The sequence below is a fragment of the Amblyomma americanum genome, chromosome 3 (assembly GCF_052857255.1).
Source record: "Amblyomma americanum isolate KBUSLIRL-KWMA chromosome 3, ASM5285725v1, whole genome shotgun sequence".
Lineage (NCBI taxonomy): Eukaryota > Metazoa > Arthropoda > Arachnida > Ixodida > Ixodidae > Amblyomma > Amblyomma americanum.
The window spans coordinates 81,461,213-81,481,000 of record NC_135499.1 but is presented as its reverse complement, the minus strand read 5'-3'; the positions used below and the strand labels follow the sequence as shown (position 1 = coordinate 81,481,000).

The 19,788-nt window shown below is 48.1% G+C and overlaps 1 protein-coding gene across 2 annotated transcripts in view; it reads right to left on the bottom strand.

Moving 5' to 3' along the window:
* LOC144124691 (uncharacterized) overlaps window positions 1-19,788 on the bottom strand; it is a 202,869-nt gene that overhangs the window by 3,423 nt on the left and 179,658 nt on the right. Inside the window, exons 3-4 of one of the 2 annotated variants that reach the window (XM_077657524.1) lie at window positions 669-793; window positions 6-458 (exon numbers count right to left, since the gene is read on the bottom strand). In XM_077657524.1, the coding sequence (XP_077513650.1) occupies window positions 58-458; window positions 669-684 (417 nt within the window). In that variant the 5' untranslated portion in view covers window positions 685-793 and the 3' untranslated portion in view covers window positions 6-57. Of the gene's footprint in view, window positions 1-5; window positions 459-668; window positions 794-19,788 lie in introns of those variants that run through there. The other variant, XR_013313258.1, reaches the window with a different exon arrangement.

Sequence of the window (19,788 nt, the reverse complement as noted above, 5' to 3'; positions counted from 1 at the left end):
AATGAAAAAATGAGCAATGCTGACTGTCTGATATTCATGCTGTATGCAAGTTGTCTATTAGAATCCACAGTACCGTGCACAGTTCGCCTGGCCCTGAGTAAGAATAGGCAGGTCAGCAACACTCCCGTGAAAAAGTATCTTGTGCTTGTACTTTTCTTTCTGGTCGGAACTCAGTTCAGACAAGAAGTCCTTTGGTTGCGTGTCCTTATCATCTATAATTTCCAGGTGATGGTAGACAGGCCTTATCAACATTGGAGCCAACAGGTCTTCCAGGAGCTCTCTTTCAACAGCTGTTGAAGCCCTCTCAACAACCTCATCAAGGACTTCTTTGCAGATCACTTTGTCTGCGTGTTGCGTCGTGAGCTCTAGCACTTCTTGCAGTGAGCATGCTATCTCTGGATACTCGAGCAGTACAGTGCATGAGGCAGGCTTCACATCTGGGTAACTGGTTTTCTGACCTGTTTAAGAATGCGAAGGTGAAATGATGTCACACTGTGTGTCTACAAATTAAGCGTTCAGAACATAATGTGGGCTGAATGCGCTTATCTAATGAGAGTATTAACCATATAATAGTTGTCTATTCAACAAATACCTATTACCAACACTACACAAATGTGGTTAGAGGAAAATGAGCAACTTTTTGAAACGGGCTGTCACAGCAAACTCACTAGGGAAGAAGTCCATCACGTCCTCTGATGAAAGCGTGCTTGCAGTGCCCCTGGATACCAGCCTTGCAAGTACACTTGCTATGCCAAATCTTAAACTGGCGCTTTAACGGGCATGACCATACCAGCTGTAAAAAAAATTACGGAGTACAGTTAAGAATACCTACGTGCTTTGAATGCGAAAGCATTTGTGTCTCATTGTGAACTACAAGTTACCTATACTTGTTTACTAACTGCTAACTCGTACTAGCCTTAAACGCCTCTAGAGTGAATACGTTTATGCTAAAGGTCTTTATGTTGAAGATATTTACAGTAAAGGCCCTCGGGTCGGAGCCTTTAGGTCAATGTCATTTACCCTGAACGTCTACACCTAAAGGCCCAAAACATTTGCTGTGAAGACCTTTTGGGCAGAGCCGCCGCGGTGGCTGAGTGGTTACGGTGCTCGGCTGCCGGCCCGAAAGACGCGGGTTCGATCCCGGCCGCGGCGGTCGAATTTCGATGGAGGCGAAATTCTAGAGGCCCGTGTGCTGTGCGATGTCAGCGCACGTTAAAGAACCCCAGGTGGTCGAAATTTCCGGGAGCCCTTCACTACGGCGTCTCTCATAGCCTGAGTCGCTTTGGGACGTTAAACCCCCATAAACGAACCCAAACGAACCTTTTGGGCAAACGCATTTCACATCAAGGCCTTCACCCTTAAGCAATTTGACCTAAAGGCCTTCACCATGAAGGCCATTGGGTGTCTATGTGTACACCGTTTTCGGGGCGAGGAGTAAAACAACATATGACGTCACTATAACCGTCTACAGTGCGTACCCATTCACTAGTCGCCCTAGTCTTGATGACGTCAAGCCTATTTTTTTATGACCACTCTTTCCGCTCAACGTCGACGCCGGATTTCGTTGCTGATTCATCTCTCTGAACCTGGGTTGGTAATGCTTTCGCAATAGCGACCTACATCACTGAAATAAACTGAAGCAACATTTTGCGGAGTCGAAATTGCTCGAATTTTTCGCGGAATGGATTAAAAAAAACGAGAAAATTACCATGACGGAAGCCTCCAGCGCACGAAGGGGCAAGGACACAGAAGCCGAAACTGCCACGTTAGCGAAAATTAAGTCGCTTGCAGTGCAAACGTCCAAGTTTGTTGGCATGCATGTGAATGCACAATTCTATGAAGATATATATATATATATATATATATATATCGAAGCTCGGCATTGATGATCCAAACAAACGATTTATTTCTGTTAATTCACATTCAACAAGCGCGACAAACATACACTAAGCGCACCGAATGGTTGCGGTTACCCTACAAAGCTGAACGTTTGCTAAATTGATCATGCAAAAAGGTGAAATAGTTGCCTCAAATTCCACGTCGTAAACGATGCAGTCATTCACCTGTGAAACACTTCGCCTTGACGAAGACAGCGTTCTCTTCTACAATCTGCTCAACGCAGTGCACATGAGCCACCAACAGGTGTCCCTTTTTTATGTTCGCACTGCGAAAAAAAGCGTCACTGTCGGCTATCTTCTTGAAACCACATCTAAGCGTGTACATCGCTGCACACCCACTTCACGTACTACGGCGTTCAAGCGTGAGCGAAAGAGCACGATTATCAAGGGCGCGCGCAAAACAGGCTACTTTCATTAGGGTGTCCAAGCGCGGGAGAACAAAGCAGGAGCGCGCGCACGCGAAAGAGATTTCCCACCTGCAAACTTGAGAGCGCGCGCGCGCGAATCAAATTTCTCTCCCCAAGCCACCAAGCGCAAGCGAGAAAGGACGAGCGCGCGCGCGCGCGCGCGCAAAACGGCTTTCTGGTACGTGCTGTCGAGGCAGACGCACACAAGTGAGTGGCGAAGCTCTTCGTCCTGCCACGGCCGGTCTCGAAGAGAGCGCGCGCTTTTCTTCTTACGGCCTTCGCAATGGGGTCTGTTTCCGCTTTCCGCCTCCCGCCGCACCTCGGTGGGGTCGCCAATGCCACACCGCTCCGCCGCTGCGACCGCCGTTCACTCCGAAGGAGAACGCGCGCTCGCTCCCAATTCGGCCCGCGTCAGTGGTAACTGTCAAGCCTTTATATTTTGCCCTTTACGCTTTACGCAAAGACCGCGTAGTCAGGCCCTTTCCCATGGGCGAAATCTGAAACAACGGATTAACGTTTGCGCGCTCACTCCTTGAGCCGGACTGTGTATGGTCGAGCGTATGCTTCGATCACAAACGTCAACAGGTTCCACCCTTATATTTGGCTAAAAAGCAAGGCTTTCAGCTTCTATAGTTCGTCTTCCGGCAGGTTATTTAGGAGTGTGTAGAATGATATGCGGCATGTAATACTTGGATGGCAAGTTTCAAAGAGTAAAGGATTCTGCAGAGCAAATATAGCTACTGAAATTTCAAGCGCAGATGCTTTAAGTTTGCACAACAGCGGCACTAGCAAGAATTCATGGTGCTACCCAGGAAAACGCGTCATGCCATTCGCGAAAGGAGCGGTTATAGACGGAACCCAACCCTGGATGCTGGAGGAGAGCACGCTGCACGCACGCGACTTCCAAGATTTCCTCTTGGAAAGGCATTTTGAAGTTTGGCGGCGTCTCACGACCGCCCATCACACCACATGACAATGCGAAAATTAAGTCACTTGTTTAAGTAACTGCAAGCATGAACTAACTGCCAGCAAAGCAAAATTAGGAACTGCGCTCTGTCTTAATAAAATCGGCCTTTACGAGCGAGCAAACTTATCTGTGAGGCGATGACTACCATCTTTGCATTATTCTCCTGCATATATGTAGCCTCATCCTTGCTTTCGATTGAGCATGAACTTTCCTCACGTCATTCAGGAAACAATGTAGCACCACAAAAAGAAGTTTTCCGCAACTTAACGGAGCTCCACAAAACCTCACAGCAATGCGCGTTATACCAGATGGCTGAGCTTATAATGTAAGGAACAGAAAATGAACATTTGCAGTACTTACATGTTAGTAAAATCCCCTGAATTTAAGAAAATAGAGGGCATTCGGCATTCGAGTCCATAATCTGATGTCTTTTACAATGATATTTAAACCAAATATTCTAGGAAGTTTCAGGACACGCCGCAGGTTGAATATACGTGGAGAACAAAAAATGGCGCTCTTTATGGTAGCTGAAGTCACTTATTAGACATACATACTTTCTGAAATTGCAATACTCAGTACATGTCAATATCTGTGGCAACATACGCAGCTTGTACTGATTGGTTCTGTATGTTCTATTAATGTTAGTCAGGCCAGAATGACGACAAGGAAGCTTGCGTCCAACTAGAAAATTGTTTATTGGGGCTAACTCGTGTCCTCCAACATAAATCATGCAGTTCAGCGGCGCAGCGATTAAACAAGTGCTCGGTCAACGAAGGTCAGAATGATGGTCGCTCTCGGCCTTGCACAATTTAAAGGTGACCAGGAACTTGAAACATTAGACGCCTAATGCGCTTACGACCATTTTGAATATGAAGAGAGACTTGCACGCGGATACAGACATTCCAGAGGGATCTGGTGGCTTCTTGTTTGACAACAAAATCAGAAAGGCCGCGGGCCATTGGCTTTGAGCAGATAAAAATTCATTACAATGCTTCTTGACACTTGCTCGCACATTAGTAATTAGCATTCTTTTGAGATATCAATACAGGCCTCTCGTTTAAGGAAGTTGTGAGGTATAAGAGGGTGAAAATAAGTTCATTCAGGACTTGCGAAAAGCGATATCGGCGTAATTAAGTACTATATACACCTCCCAGCAATCTCGCAATTTATTTGACCGTTCAACGACTCAAGTATCGTCTCAAGCCACCAGCTACGGCGCTATCGAATTTATGGCTCAAGCGTCGTAGAGAATTTTTTCTCCGATATAGTACATTTTTATGGGAAGAGCACAAAACGTTCCTTCTCTGAGTTTTCATTATCTTCCTCTTAGCACTAACTTGTCATTTAATCACAGACCATGATATATAAGAGAGGAAGTGATCACAGTATTTCCTTCTGGATTGAAAAACAGAAATGCTCGACATAGTTGTGAGGAATGGGAGAGGGATTCCTCATTTTAAATGTTTTCATCGAGCAAAGTTTGTGACGAAGAATCTGTGCACATGTGGACTTTGCTGCCGATACGCAGCTTAAGCATCTGGATTTTGTTTTCTTTGACTTCGGTGCTGCGCTCACCATGAAGCAGCGGACCACAGCGCAAAACCAGTCAAAAGCCACCCGCCGCCGCAGATGCAGGCGGGCAGCGAGCGGTGGGGTCGTCGCGCCTCTAGCGGCGGCAGGCGGCGTAACTCCCGGAGACTTCGAGTGAACTGCGCGGGAACGCGGACGTGCTCTGCATGGGCTCCGTGAATCGTCAGTGTTTTTGACCGGAAAACCCGAGTTTAATGCAAAGTGTTTATTGGATGTGTTCCGTGAAGTTACGAGGACCATCTGAACACCAATTTTATCTCTGTGAGTAGAATCTATTTCCACTTACGGGTCATTGAAATCTTGAGGCGGCGAGAGTCACGCTCACCCTAACGCCGACGTAGCGTCGGCCGTGGCCGAAGCAGGAGACGCATGGGCTTCGCTGGCCCTACCGGGGCTGAGCAGCCTCGACGGCGGCATGGCATCAGCATCGACTGCGGCACACATTACGGCCCCGGTTATTGAAAATAGCCCGGGTACGGACCAGCCCCAAGCCATGGAGCTTGCAAGCATCAGCAACGCCGGAGGTACGAGGGGACCGCAAGAACAACCAAGAGTCTACCCAGTCAACGAGACCCCGTGGCGAGTGATGAAGGAATTAGTGGAGCGCAGAGCCCAGAAGGATAGGAAAGCTACCGGTCAAGCAAGTACACCTTCCGAGGCAAACAAGACTCCAGTGAGTACGAGCGATCCGCAGCAGCAGAAACCTGGGACGCTGGGACCGAACGCCATGGTCCCGAACGCGCCACCGGCGTCCGCTGTAAACAAACAACTGAAGACGCTCGCTGGTAACAGGCGAGATTTCGTACAGCTCCCGAAAGGCGGATACAAAATCGTATTCCGACCGAAGAGCCACAACCTAAGAGTGGGAGATTTCAAGCCCAGCGATTACATACACGCCCTGGTGAAGGAATGCAACCTGGTCTACATCGGCGACATGCTTGTCGCGGTGAAAGCCATCTCAAACATAATAATAGTCCGGACGCCAGATGGTGCGAAGGCAGAAGCTCTGCAAAAGACGAGGAAGTTGTGCCTCGGAGACAAAGAATTCGAGTTCAATGCCTACTGCTCCACAGCGGAGGGAACTGTCCGGGGTGTGGTGCACGGAGTGATGGCCGGCACCACGCAAGAAATCCTAATGAACCACATCCAAGTAGCAACGCCGGGAATTCGTGCAGTCTACGCCAGAATGCTCGGGAAGTCAGAGTCAGCGCTCATCGCGTTCGATGGACCGAGGTTGCCCAAGACAGTCGCAGTGATGGGAGGACTGTACAGAGTTTACCCTTACCAACCTACGAAGCAGGTGTGCTTCAGATGCCACCTGCAGGGGCACCGATCAGACGTCTGCCCGGAACCACAACCCATTCCGCAGTGTCCTAGATGCAAACGTGCCAACGTCGACGGACACGAGTGTGGGGAGCCCAGGTGTGAGTGGTGCGGCGACGCTCACGCCACGGGCGATATAGGATGCAAGAGACGCCTCAAGCAGAAAGGCCAGCAGAACAAGCAAGGCAAGAAAAAAGAAAGTAATTACCACGGTGGCCACAGGCCGCGGTGGTTCGACAGCGAGGAAGCCGAAACGAGAGGAAAGAACGGATCTTCGAGATCTGCGTCTCGGAATAGGCGCGGCGGCAGCAGAAGCCGAACGCCGTTCTTCAAAGATGGAGACTTTCCGGGGCTAGCAGACGCGAGATCCACCGACCACGGTGGCGGCAACGCCTGGGTTCCAGGGAACGCTCATGACGCTTCCGCAACCAAACAGAAGACCAAGAAGTCCAAGAAGGTGAGTCAGTCTAGGAGCGAGTCTCCAGTCTATCCCACTGCTCTAGACTATTCCATACAGGCTCGATTCGAAGCTCTAGAAAAAACAAACAGGGAACTTAGAGAGGAAAACGAACGACTAAAAAGGAGGCTTTCGTTTATAGAACAGCGACAACAAAGAGAACAAACAAACCAAGGAAAAGTACACGGAGTACAATCGCCCTCGACGACAACAAGCACGCAGGGGCCGGCAGCCGTACAACCGCAAGTAACGGAAGCAATAGATGCTACTAAACCACTACACCAAATACAGGAACAACAGAAAACAGTCTTGACGACGCTGGAACAAATCATGACCAGACTGAACGCGACCGATCAGAGACTGGCAGAACTGTTCAGGAGACAAAACAAGAGAGCACCAGAACAGGTCGACCTAAACGAAAGCGCGAAGATCTTCGCGGCGCAGCAGTAGTGTCACATCATGGCTAACGCAGAAGAAAAATTTACAATATGGCAATGGAACTGTAGAGGATTTAGAAACAAAAACGATTTCAACGTACATGTAATGCAGCATAAACACCCACCTACTGTAATAGCGCTGCAAGAAACTAACACTTCGCCGAAGATAGTCGGCTACGACACCATAGTAGATGAAAGATATAAAAAAGTGGCCATTTTATGTCAGAAGGGGGTCACTACGCACAAGCACACGACGCCAGAAGAAGATATAGAACACCTTTTAATAGAGGTAATACCTAAGAAGCGCGGGGAGAAGAGCCTGTTCGTACTTAACATTTATTCCCCACCGCGCAAGAGGAGACATGACTTCAGAGAAATCATTAGAGCGGTGATCGGCCTGGTAAAACAAAACCACCTTGTGATTGTAGGAGATTTCAATGCTCCGCACAAAGAGTGGGGCTACAAGATGAATACAAAGAAAGGAAAAACCATCCTAGATGGAGTGGACACGCACGGGCTGGAAATCGTTACCGATAGCAGATACCCTACTAGGGTCGGAAACAGCGTTTCAAGAGACACTAGCCCTGATTTGACCATCATAGGAAAAATCCTAGACTACGAATGGTCTAACACCGGGGAGCAGTTCGGAAGCGACCACTACGTAATTCAAACGCAAATTAAACTTACAAGGTTCAGCACAATCCAGAGGAAGACAAAAATCACAGATTGGAAAAAATTCCGACAACAGTTGGAGAATGAAGGCGGAAGAAATGCGATAACGGACATCGAAAACTGGACCAAACGACTACGGGAGGTCCACAGAGACAATACTATGACGCTAGAGGTTACCGATGAATTTCCACGTGCGGATAAACGATTGCTACATCTTTGGGAGGCTCGTAGGGGGCTGACGAAAAGATGGAAGAAACAAAAACATAACAGAAAATTGAGACTCAGAATAGCTCAAATCAATAAGGAGATAGAAGACCACACCGCAAACTTACTTAGAGACAATTGGCACCAAATTTGCGATGAACTAAACGGCAACTTGGGTAGCGCTAAAACATGGGCGCTGCTCAGGCACCTCATAGACCCGACAAAATCGAAGAGAGAAAACAGCAAAACGATAGAACGTATCACGCACAATTTTCAGGGCACGGACGCCCAGATTACAGATTTTCTTTGGTCCAGGTACGTCGGAAGCACGCAGGTGCCACCCTGCACCATGGTATATTCAGGGACAAGGAACTCGAAGCTGGATGACCCGATAAAAGAATACGAGGTATACGCGGCTGCCAGGTCATTCACGAGGAACACAACACCGGGAAAAGATCAAGTAACCAATGCAATGATCAGAAACCTCAGTGATGACCAAATGGAAAGCCTGACCGGACTAATCAACGAGCACTGGGAAAGGGGCACGGTCCCGGCGGAGTGGAAACACGCTGAGATTATCGTGATACCTAAACCAGGGAAAACACCCAGTTTAGAGAACCTTAGGCCGATATCGCTAACTTCATGCCTTGGTAAACTATACGAGAAAGTGTTCAAGACTAGACTGAGCAACTACATGGAGGACAACGGTCTGTTTCCGGATACTATGTTCGGGTTCAGAACAGGACTCTCCACGCAAGACGTGATGCTCCAGTTAAGAGACATGGTACTAAAACAAATATCGGGGACTCGAGAAGGCGTAATCTTGGCTGTAGACCTCAAGGGGGCCTTCGACAACATCAGCCACAACGCCATTCTCGCAGAACTCTCGACAACAAACTGTGGGGAGAGGATCTTCGCATACGTAAAGGCCTTCCTGTCTAACAGAACAGCAACGATCGGCATCAACAACATTAGGTCAGAAAAGAAGACGACGCCAAACAGAGGGACACCACAAGGATCCATCATCTCACCTTTGCTCTTTAACATAGCAATGATTGGATTAACTAGGAGACTGAAAAACATCAAAGATGTAGAACATTCAATTTATGCGGACGACATAACAGTGTGGACGACAAAAGGATCGACAGGACACAAGCAAGAAATACTGCAAAGAGCGGCGGATGAGATCGGTCAATTTGCTTTATTTAGCGGGATGCAGTGCTCTCCAGAAAAATCAGAATTTATTAGACTTCACAAAAACAAAGAGGACAGGGGATCGCTAGAGTTAGAGATCGATGGACAACCCGTAAGAAGGACACATAAGCTTCGCATCTTGGGAATGTGGCTGCAGGAGAAAGGCAAACGAGACCATACCATCCAGCTCTTGGAACACTCCACGAAACAGATATGCAGGATGTTAAGCCGGATTACGAACAAGAGAAAAGGGGTGAAGGAGCGAGATGCGTTACGGATCACTTCTGCGCTCATCATACCGAGGATGACGTACGCGCTTCCGTACCTACAACCTAATAAAGGGGAAAAGAACAAAATGGAAACATGCATCAGAAAGGCGTATAAGCAAGCCTTAGGCGTCATGACCTGCGCCTCGACAGAAAAGTTAATGAACATGGGTGTGTACGGCACCTATGAGGAGCACAGTGAAACTATGCTCAGATTTCAACTCGAAAGACTTAAAAGAACAGCCACTGGCCGTGCACTACTGCTAAAGCTAGGATACCCGGCAGAAGGCGAGGGCGAAGACAAGACAGACATTGACAGCCAAATTAGGAGCACTTTCTTGGTTAAACCAGTGCCCAGAAACATGGACCCGAAGAACCACGAAGGAAGACGGGCGGCGAGATCATTGGAGTTGGACAGGTTCCTAAAGAAGAAACAGATGGTTCTGTATGTTGACGCGTCCAAGTACAGAACGAAGGAAAACGCTAGGGCGGTAGCAGTGGTGAACGCCAATGGGAAGATAATTACTGGTGCATCAGTGCGCACAAGGACAACTCAAGCAGCGGAAGAGATCGCCATAGCTCTAGCCCTGACTGAAGCCCATCGGCAGGGACTGAGTTACTGGATAGCGACGGATTCTCAGGCTGCAGCGAGGGCATACAGAGATGGCAGGATCGGCCAAAAAGCCGCGAGGATTCTCTTCGCACAAAACCAACACAGACATGGATCAAACAACACACACATTCAACACACCATCATTTGGGTCCCTGACACTGGGGTTGAGGGAAATCTCATGGCAGACACCGTTGTCCGAGGGTTCACGAACCGGAGGGCGGGTTTGCCGGTCGAACCCTTCAGCACGCCAGAATCGTACGGGGAGGCAATGAAGGCGTTGTTGGGAGCGCGCAAGAAGTACTCGGCTCCGGCGGATATCCTCAACAGAGAGCAGGCCACCACGCTCAGAAGACTACAAACAGACACCTACCCAAGCAGAGCCATGTATCATAAAATGTGGCCGAACAGATATGCGAAAGAGTGCGTGTGGTGTGGGGGCTACGCCACAACGTACCACGCCACCTGGGGCTGTGAAAAAAGCCCTTTACTACCAAAGATAAATAGCCCTAGTCTAGAGCAGTGGGAGGCCCTCCTGGCTGACTCCGACCCGAGCACACAGCTTATGCTGGTGACGAGGGCCAAGGCAGCGGCGGAGGCCAACGGGATCCTGGACTAGGGAATACCGACCACTGCAGCTCCACTTCTATCTATCCCCAACACCCTACTCCCTTACTCTTCCTTCTGTGAAAATAAATGTTTTTACTACTACTACTACTCCCGGAGAAAAACTCGCACGCATTGCTTCTGCGGCGAATGCGAAGGCCGTATGAAAGAGCGCGCGCGCCCATCTCGAGACCGGCCGTGATTACACTTCTCCGCTGCGCTACGCGCCGAATGGGACGGCCGGAGCAACGGCGCGCCGCCGGAACTAATCGCGTAGGCCACGGTCAACAGGCTTGTGCTTCGCGGCGTTGACACGAGGTAGCGACACAGTAGACTTCACGGTAGGATTTGCCGTCGCTGGCAGTGCGCCGTGCGTATTTGTGGGTTCGTTGTTCTGCTGTGCGGTTTTGCGCTGGTTTCAGTGCTTCTCGGGGATCATTTCACGTTTTTGTTCACGTATGGCGCCAGTGCTTGTTCAATCTCCCGTCGACAGTGAAAGTGTTGTTTACACCAAGTTCTACTAATATAATCCATTTACGTCTGTGTGGTCGTGTTTTGCCACGTGGTTGGACCGCTGTTATGCTTTTCTTTCACACACGGCGTGGTAACAGGACATCTGGCGTTTGCTAGCTGGTTGCTGCACTGAAACTAACTGCTAATATGCCTGCCTCCGCCAAAACGACTGTTACGCGCCTGGTTGCATGACCGGTTGTGTGCATACCAAAGGTGGCCCAAAGATAGCCCTGTTCGGAGTTCCCAAAGATGACGCTCTAAAAAAGCAATTGGAAAGCAACCTCCGTCGGTCGGACAAGAGGCTAGATGAGAGCTGCGCTGTCTGTGAACTTCATTTCGAACCGCGCTTCGTTCTACGGGACTATGTTCATATTGTGAAGTCCGCATTCCTCGTGGGAAACCAGCACTATCCCCTGATGCCGTACCAACGCTGTTGCCGATTCTGCCGGTCTACCTTTCAAAGAAGCTACCGAAAGAAAGGCAACAAAGAAAGAGGAGGATACCCGCTGATGCTGAATCTCATGGGTCCTCGAAAACAAAATTTTCAAGTCCGCCCGCTGTCTCTCTACCAGTATCAACAGAAGAGCAGGAACCGGCCTCAGACCACCAGAAGCAAACGGAAGATCAATCCTCGGAGTGCCCAAACTCGGAATATGATGACTCAGCATGCGTCTCCATTAATCATTCTAATGCCTGTGCATCAGAAGAATATGCTGGAAGACTGAAGATGCCATCGAATTTTTGAGCAAAAAACATGCTTCCGGACCATGATGGCTGTTTTCTACTGCACTTCAGTATTAAGTTCTAAAATGGAAGTTGTCTCCGAAAAAGTTGTGATATTTCTTCCTGGCCATTCTGTCCACTCTTGCAAAGTGTATGTAAGCGGCCTTTTGCTAGAGGAAAAAACCATTTCTTCAAAATTGGAAGCAGGTGTCCTTGAGCACGTTGACGCACTTCAACTCTGTACAGTACTGAAGACCCAGGAATACAACAGCGCCTACCTCACTGAAAAGCTTAGCGGTCATGCTGTCACACGTGATGACACATGCTTCAGCGATACCTGCTTAACAACAGTGACTGAACCAGGTATTCACACAATTTTTTCTTCTTTTTCAATTGAACATTTTTTTTTCTGTAAGCGTGCTGCGGATATTTTGAGACCATTTATAAACAATTAGAAATAATGTATTGCTTTGCTCTTTAAAGGTAGGCGATGCGTCTCCTGCAAATACTTCAGAAAAGCTGTGCTCACACGCCGTTCTAGGGTTCAGCGGGAGATTGCCACGTCAGCTCGCTCATCTGCACAGAAGGTTAAGGCCCTGTCACGGAAGAACAAGCGACTTGTGAGGCGTCTTCAGAGCGTGACTGCAGCCTTGGAAAAAGCGCAGGAACGTGCAGCATCTACAGGGGAGAATGTTTTCAACGAAAAAATCTCATTGCTACCCCCAAAGCAGCAAGAGGCTGTCCGTCAATGCTTTGCTGCTGCACGGGTGAAACCGAAAGGCATGCGCTACAGCAGGAAATGGGTGCTTGAGTGCTTAATCATGAAAATGAAGAGCCCACAGCTTTATCAGCACATTAGAAAAATGACATCCTCAGTCTCCCAAGCAAGTCTACTCTGAAACGGTACCTTGCCTCATACCGATCATTTGGCTTCAATGAGAACGTTTTGAAAAAGATCAAGGCAAAGGCTGCTGACATTGACCCTTACAGGAGGCATGGTGGCCTCATTATTGATGAGCTGAAGCTCTCTGAAAGCCTGACCGTGAAACGTGGCTTTATCGAAGGCTTTGTAGACTTGGGCCCTTTCACCACACCCAACCAACAGCGTCTGCCATCTGATCATGGGATGGCTGTCCTCTTTGTACCCTTTGTGGGCAAATGGAGCAAAATAATTGGCTGCTTTGCGACTAGCGGCAATATGAAGGCAGAAATTTTAACAAAGGTAGTTATAGAAGCTACTATTCTTGCTGAGAACAGTGGCCTTTTCGTTGACTTTATTACGTGTGATGGTGCGACGTGGAATTGCAAGATGTGGCGATTAATGGGTATTCAAGGAACTTCTGATTCTGTGAAATGTAAAGTTCAGCATCCAGTGGAACCCTCAAGGAGCTTGTTCTTTATATCAGATTTTCCTCACTTATTGAAGTGCCTACGGAACTGCCTTCTGAAGAATGGATTTCACACTCCAGATGGACAAGTACGTTTCACTCAATATGACCGTTCAGTTTCAGATAGTTGCTACATACATTGGTGTCTAACAAGAATCCTCTTTCACAGGTGGAGCATGTGAAGGAGGCATTCAGAATGGACTCTACCACTGACACTCAAGGCTATGCCTGGAATCACGCGAAGCCACATGGAGCCGAACAATTTTGAGAAGATGCGAGTTTCGTATGCGTTCCAGCTTTTTGGAATGAAAGTCCAGCAAGGTCTTCACCTGTACGAGCCGAAATTGAAGAAAAAATATGGATGTATTGCTGGAACACAAGCATTTTTCAGGTGAGCAGAACTGTTTGCCAATTTCATTCAATTTCCCTTTTTTTATATGAACAATAAAGGAGAGGTTGGTGCTGCCTAGCGGCTCTGGCTACTCCTTTTCAAGAATTCATTGCAACACTTGGTCCCAAGATATACAGTTCAACATACAAAACAAAGTGCAAGCGTCAGGAGAAGTAACACTAATGAGCGAACAAAAACACTGAATGTTAAGACAACAGTACACAATACAACATACATAAAACAGGACAGAAGAACGAAACATAAGCTTATTTGCAGTACGCACAGCAAAAGCAAATAACAAAGATATTGAAGCACTCACGCTCTGAGAGGTCAGAGCTCTAGCATTGACTCCAATTCTAATAAACTAGTATTGCCGAAGGATGCCGCTGTCCTCAAGGAATGATATCAAGGGAACAAGTGCTCGCTTTTGTAGTTCACATGTCGGCCACGGGCCTAAGAGCTTTTGTAGACTTATTGGTCTTTTGTCAAGAGCACTCGCGCGCCTTCTTCCTGATTCTGGTAAATATCTATTATGCTCAATACTACTACAAAATAATACACTACTAGCAGCCAGCTACAAACCTATGTACACCTGTAAAACTCTGTTCAGAAACTCTCCAGGCTAGTGTTACAACAAATGTTTTGTCATTGTGTCAAGTGCTGAGGGTCTCTTTATTTTGTGTGGTGCAGACGGATCCACGAGCTCATAGAGGCCATGACTACCCGGTTTCCACTAGAGGCTCTGCGGCCGGAATCAAAGCGTCACAATGTTTTGAAGACATTTTTAGCATTCCTCGACGACTGGGAGGCACTTGGTAAAAAGTGGTCGTGGTTTTCTTAGTGCCTCAACAGCCACTGGTTTTCGTGTGACTATTTCCAGCACACTTCAACTGTTAACATACCTGACAGAAAAGCTAAAGTATAAATATATGATGACTGCAAAGCTTCGCCAGGATCCTCTTGAGAATCTGTTTGGAATAATAAGGCAGTCTTCAGGATGTAACCAGCACCCTACACCAACCCAATTTTTAATTCTAGTTAATTGCCTTTCATTTTATGGGCTCATAAAATGTGCATCACAGGGCAACCATCCTGAGACAGTGCTAGATTCTCTGCTATATTTTGAAGACGGAGATGATGGAGCATGCCCAGATAAGCAGCCTTCAAATGCACTGTCAAGGCCCTCCGCACAAGAACATATTTCAACTTGTGTGCCTGCACATGACTACAATGAGCACGTAGCTAGAAGTGACAGTAGACTTGTTTTCTACGTAGCAGGGTATGTTGCACGGAAGTGTGTATTGAAGAGAAATTGCCAAACGTGCATAACGTTGCTCACAATGCAGTCTACCGATGATAACTTTTTTCTTGCGAGGCTGACAAAGTACCGCGACCACGGAGGACTGCTGTACCCATCGGCGCAGCTTTATGGCTTTGTTTTGAAGCTAGAAAACCTCTTCACAGAATGCTTTAGTTGCAATGAGTTACATTCCGAAAGCATTCTTGATGTGTTGGAAGTGGTCAGAAGTAGACTGCAGAAAGAAGTTGGTTGCCCGCTCACGCAGAAGGCCTCTCTGAGGAAATAATCAGGTTTTATTTGGTAACTAGACTGCACTTCTATGTTAAAGGAGTTAATTAAAAAAAAGCAGAGAAACGCGAACGGGCGAAGCACCTTAAACTGAGCCGTTTCTAACGCTGCTCTAAGTGCTAGAATAAGATGGGAAAAATAACAGGCTAAATTGTTTGGTTTATGGGGGTTTAACGTCCCAAAGCGACTCAGACTATGAGGGACGCCGTAATGAAGGGCTCCGGAAATTTCGACCGCCTGGGTTCTTTAACGTGCACTGATATTGCACAGTACACGGGCCTCTAGAATTTCGCCTCCATCGAAATTCGACCGCCGCGGCCGGGTGCGAACCCGCGTCTTCAAGGTCAGCAGCCGAGCGCCATAACCACAGAGCCACCGCGGCCAGAGGCGAAATGAGCGAGTATAAATGTAAGCAGTGATGACAAATCTGCCTCATTTTTTTTTCAAATAGCAGTGGCGGCTGCATGGCTGTCCAAATAAATGTGAAGTTACTGTTCTGTCCACTCTTCGTGTTCAGCGCAAAGCGTCAGTTGTAAATAATGTAGATAACCCCCCCCCCCTTATACTTTGTCTCACTTACGTGTCTTCCTTCTACCTATCGTCTCCCTGCCCCTCTGTTTTCTGTGTGCTGCAGCTTGGCTCCTTGCGAATAAATATAATTGTCGCCGTCGAAACTTTTCATTCCGCGTTTGTCCCTGGCATGAATCAAATGCCGCTACACCACATGCTACTACTATTGACTTTGAGCATAAATAGAAAAGCTGTATGACCCCTCGGCGTGCAGTGCATTATAACTCCAGGGAAACATTGCAGGCACGAGTGACAATACGTGATCATCCCTGCGTACCAAACGTACTCATAAAAGTTGCTCGTGTAACCCCTCATCAATGACATTTGTGGACCTTTGAGAAATAAATAAACATGTGCATATGCCAGAAATAAAGTTGCAATCAAGATCCGCTAAGCCATTTCGGCGACACCCACGCGAATGTTACGATAATAATTCAATTCGTCGGCGCGGCTACCACTGCTACTGCGACGCCGGCCGAATGCGCCGCTCGTTTCTACCAGTGAAGACGCCTGCAGCGCCACCACGCGCCGCCCCGCCCTGTCGACACCCGCGGGGTCACCCCGAGCGGGGCCTGTGAGCACACTACCCAGTATTCTAGTTCACTATACCATAGCTATAGTGTTAAGAAGGGGGTAGTGGGGTAAGGGAGAGCCCGCGGGTGCGGCATCTCACGTCGACAGCGTGAGAGGGCACCACCGGAGCACTGGCTGTAAAGAACCCGCGACATACCCGCGAGAAAGCTGTGTGCATCTGGTGCAACACCGAAAATCGGACGTCTGCAGCTCTAATGCATACTTTCTTAAAACCTACCTATCAAGGCAAAGAGCCCAGAAAAGGTGGAAACGCGGACATGCCACAAGTTTGGGCGAAGATAAAGCCGACTCGACGAAGAGACAGAACCGCCGTACGACGATCCGGTTGCATTTCTAAACGCAGAGCTCACAAACAGGGCAGAATTAAAATTGTGGATGAGTCGCTTATTTTTAATCAAAATTTTCGATGCACGTCCAGGCGCAATCACATTCACTGTTAAAGTTAGCCAAACAATTGCGGCACGCGCACTTACGCATCCTGAACAGAGATATCCCGAATCGACGAGGCTTTATTTCATCATATTAAGCTTTTGTTTTCCAAAGTACACATTCACTGAAATCTAGAAAGATAATTCCTGCCACGGTGATGCAATTAGTAGGCGGTCACGGCGGTTCCTAAAATGCGCGAAATTTCGTAATACACCTGCAAAAAAAGTAGGGGAACCCCAGTCAAAAATAACCAATGGGTTGAATTGGAAATTTTCCCATTGAAACCAATTGGTCATCCAATTGTGTTTTCGCCACCCATTGGGCCCCAACCAGATGGAATGAATTGGTTCTCCAACTGAGGTCAAATGGTGCACCACTTGGTTTTAACTGGTTGCCCAAGCAGACCAAACGGTACACCAGTTGGTTTCAAGTGGTTGCCCAAGCAAACCAAATGGTACACCAGTTAGTTTTAATTGGTTGCAGCTTTTCTTCAGATGTGGTATCTGACCTTTCTCCAGTCATGCAAGCATTGGCCACTGATGATTTGCCTTGCTTGGGCCAATAACATTCTGCTGCCTGGTACTTTTCCTGGATATAAACAGTCCAGTGCTCGTTCGACTTTTAATGAGGTGTGAATGCATTAGTTACAACCGTGTGCTGGTGGCTATTTTGCACAGCCATGGCCACGTGAACAAAAGAATTTGAATCGTGCCGTATGATGGAAAGCTGCGGAGTTTTAATATTGTGGGCACGATTTCTTGAGACGTTTATTTAAACGTTTCAACCTTAATATTGCTTTCCACTGGGACTGCACCAAACAATTTTATTGGTACAACAAACGGGCAGTCACCTCCTTCTCAAGGCACTGCTTACGGCAGCTACGAGAGAGGCACTATGAACAACGGCTTACCTTCGTGTGTAATTTCTTTTTCCGCCGTTCTTGTCGCGATTGGTTCAGCCCTTTTACATAAAAGTGCAGCCTTGTCAGCACATAGAACTTCATCAACTCTGCAGTTGTGAGCTCATCTGCGTGCTGGCTGTAACCTAAGGCATAACCAAAAGTTGCCTTCACAAGCAGCATTACATCTACTAAGCTCTCCCTGCAGAGTTCCTCGCGACTGAAGAAAGCAGTGAATATATATCCTCTAACTTCTTCTCTGCCCGGAAAAGTTCTTGCGAAGGATACAACAACCCTCCCTTGCCACATATCATTGAACTCAGAATTTCTGCCTTCCTTATTGGAGCTTTCCAATAGGCTTTGCAGTGCGTGCAGTGATAACGTGTCAAACTTTCAGGCAGCATACCCTGCCATATAATGTATAAGGCGGTCGTCGCTCTTCTGCTTTAGATACTCTCTGTGCTCAGCAGGAATACTCTGAAGCATGCGCTCGGCTGAAGCTAGGTTGCCTTTCTCGATGAGCTGGACGATTGCAGCAACCCTGTCTTGTGCAGGAGCATCGCACGCACCCAGGAGAGAACTTATTTCTCCACTACCTCCCTTAATGTCAGCATTGCCTGAGCGCACTGTCTTGGCCAGATTATAAAACGACAAGCAGTTGACGACAATTAGAAACTGTGTCGGTGTTGGGTGGTCGTTGGAACCGCACGATTGCCTGAATATGCGAAATAAATTTTCCAGTAGATCCTGGCTCAATCTGGATGTCATGATGTACTGGCAAGTTCTGCGTCTTTCCTCATCTTTCGGCACGGTAAACAACGACGGCTGCTTTCCTTTAGTCCACTTGTAGCCGGTTTGACACCCGGGAGCAAAGCAGTGTCGTTGCCGCTGACGGTTGCAACTTTTCACGAATGAAGAAGGCAGCCAGCGAAACAAACTAAAGTGATGCGCTGAAAAAACGGAGAACAGCGGCGGCTGCGTTTTTTTAGGAAAAACCCCAAGGCGCCCGTGTGCTGTGCGGTGTCAGTGCACGTTAAAGATCCCCAGGTAGTCGAAATTATTCCAGAGCCCTCCACTACGGCACCTCTTCCTTTCTTCTTTCACTCCCTCCTTTATCCCTTCCCTTACGGCGCGGTTCACGTGTCCAATGATATATGAGACAGATGCTGCGCCATTTCCTTTCCTCAAAAAACAATTATTATTATTATTATTATTATTATTATTATTATTAGGCCGCAAACCATGCGTGAACAAACGTGCGAGAGGCATCACATGGGCGCCACCAACAGCCAGCCCACGCGACTACAGCGCCGCCGCTAACGTCCGGGTCCCGTCCACACTCGCCGCCTCCCCGCAATGCATGGGGCGCGCCGGCTGCTGAACCCACTACCCTTCTAGAACACTATAGCATGGCTATAGTGTACTAGATTAGGTGTAGTGGGCCGAGGGAAGGCCCTGGTAGGCTGCGCGCGTGAAGCTCAAATCCCAGAAATCTCAAGCGGCCGCGAGGTGGCGCAGCTGCGCCTTTCACCTGGGGATTCCGCCGCGGCGCAGCGGCTGCTTGCCGGCTTGCCTGTCTCCACGTGCTTCTTGTGTGTTGACGCTTCGCTGTGCTCCGATGTTCGTGGTGTACTGTGTTCTTTCTTCACGATGAAGCCTCGGCGCAGGAACTACTGCTTCGCGCCTGGTTGCAGGGCGGGGTATAGCGGGGCTAAAAACTCGCCAATACTTTCTTTGTTTGGTGTCCCCGAAGACGAATGCAAGCGCCGGATTTGGGAGCGCAACCTTCATCGCGCTGACAAGGCTTTAGAAGTGACTGACACTCTTTGTGAGTTGCACTTCGAGGATAAGTACATTTTGATAGACTATGTGCATGTGATTGATAGAAAAGAGGTGCGCCTGCCGCGTGGAAAGCCATCGCTTTCACCGGACGCCGTGCCCACTATACTGCCGAACCTTCCGAAGTATCTTTCGAAGAAGCCCACTCGAGAACGACCGCCACCGAAGAGGCGGTGTGAAGAAGCAACGAAAGATGACGGAACAAAGAAATTCTGTGATGAAGA